General features: G+C 67.4%; 1 protein-coding gene across 1 annotated transcript in view; it reads right to left on the minus strand.

Annotated features, from left to right (window-relative positions):
- TGFB3 (transforming growth factor, beta 3) overlaps positions 1-497 on the minus strand; it is a 14,371-nt gene extending 13,874 nt beyond the window's left edge. Inside the window, exon 1 of the mRNA XM_009993888.1 lies at positions 65-497. Within this exon, the coding sequence (XP_009992190.1) occupies positions 65-416 (352 nt within the window). The 5' untranslated portion in view covers positions 417-497. The remainder of the gene's footprint in view (positions 1-64) is intronic.
- Between the last annotated feature and the right edge of the window lie 6 nt (positions 498-503).

Raw genomic sequence — 503 nt, forward strand, 5'->3', positions numbered from 1 at the left:
CGGGCAGCCTGCCCCGCCGGCGCGGCACCCCGGCGGGCACGGGTTGGGGGAGCCCAGCACTTACTGTGCTCGGGGAGACCCTGGATCATGTCAAATTTATGGATCTCTTTGGCATAGTATTCGGACTCGGTGTTGTCCTGAGAGCAGCTCTCCTCCTTCTCCTCCTCCATCTCCTCCAGCAGCTCCCGGGTGCTGTTATAGAGGGCCAGGATCTGGTAGGGTACGTGGGCCGGCCCCACGGTCTCCGGGGGGCTGGGGAGCCGCAGCTTGCTCAGGATCTGCCCCCGGATGGCTTCCACCCTCTTCTTCTTGATGTGGTCCAGGTCCAAGGTGGTGCAGGACGACAGCGAGAGGCTCACGGTGGCGAAGCTCAGCAGGGAGAGCAGCACCAGAGCCCTTTGCACGTACATCTTCATGTGCGAGGGGGCGGCGGCGGGGGCCCCCGGGAGAGACCCCCGGGCAGCAGCGAGCGAGCGCGGGGGCCCGGGCGGTGCGCTGGCGGC

The sequence above is a fragment of the Chaetura pelagica genome, unplaced genomic scaffold (genome assembly GCF_000747805.2).
Source record: "Chaetura pelagica isolate M959 unplaced genomic scaffold, ChaPel_1.0 scaffold11, whole genome shotgun sequence".
Lineage (NCBI taxonomy): Eukaryota > Metazoa > Chordata > Aves > Apodiformes > Apodidae > Chaetura > Chaetura pelagica.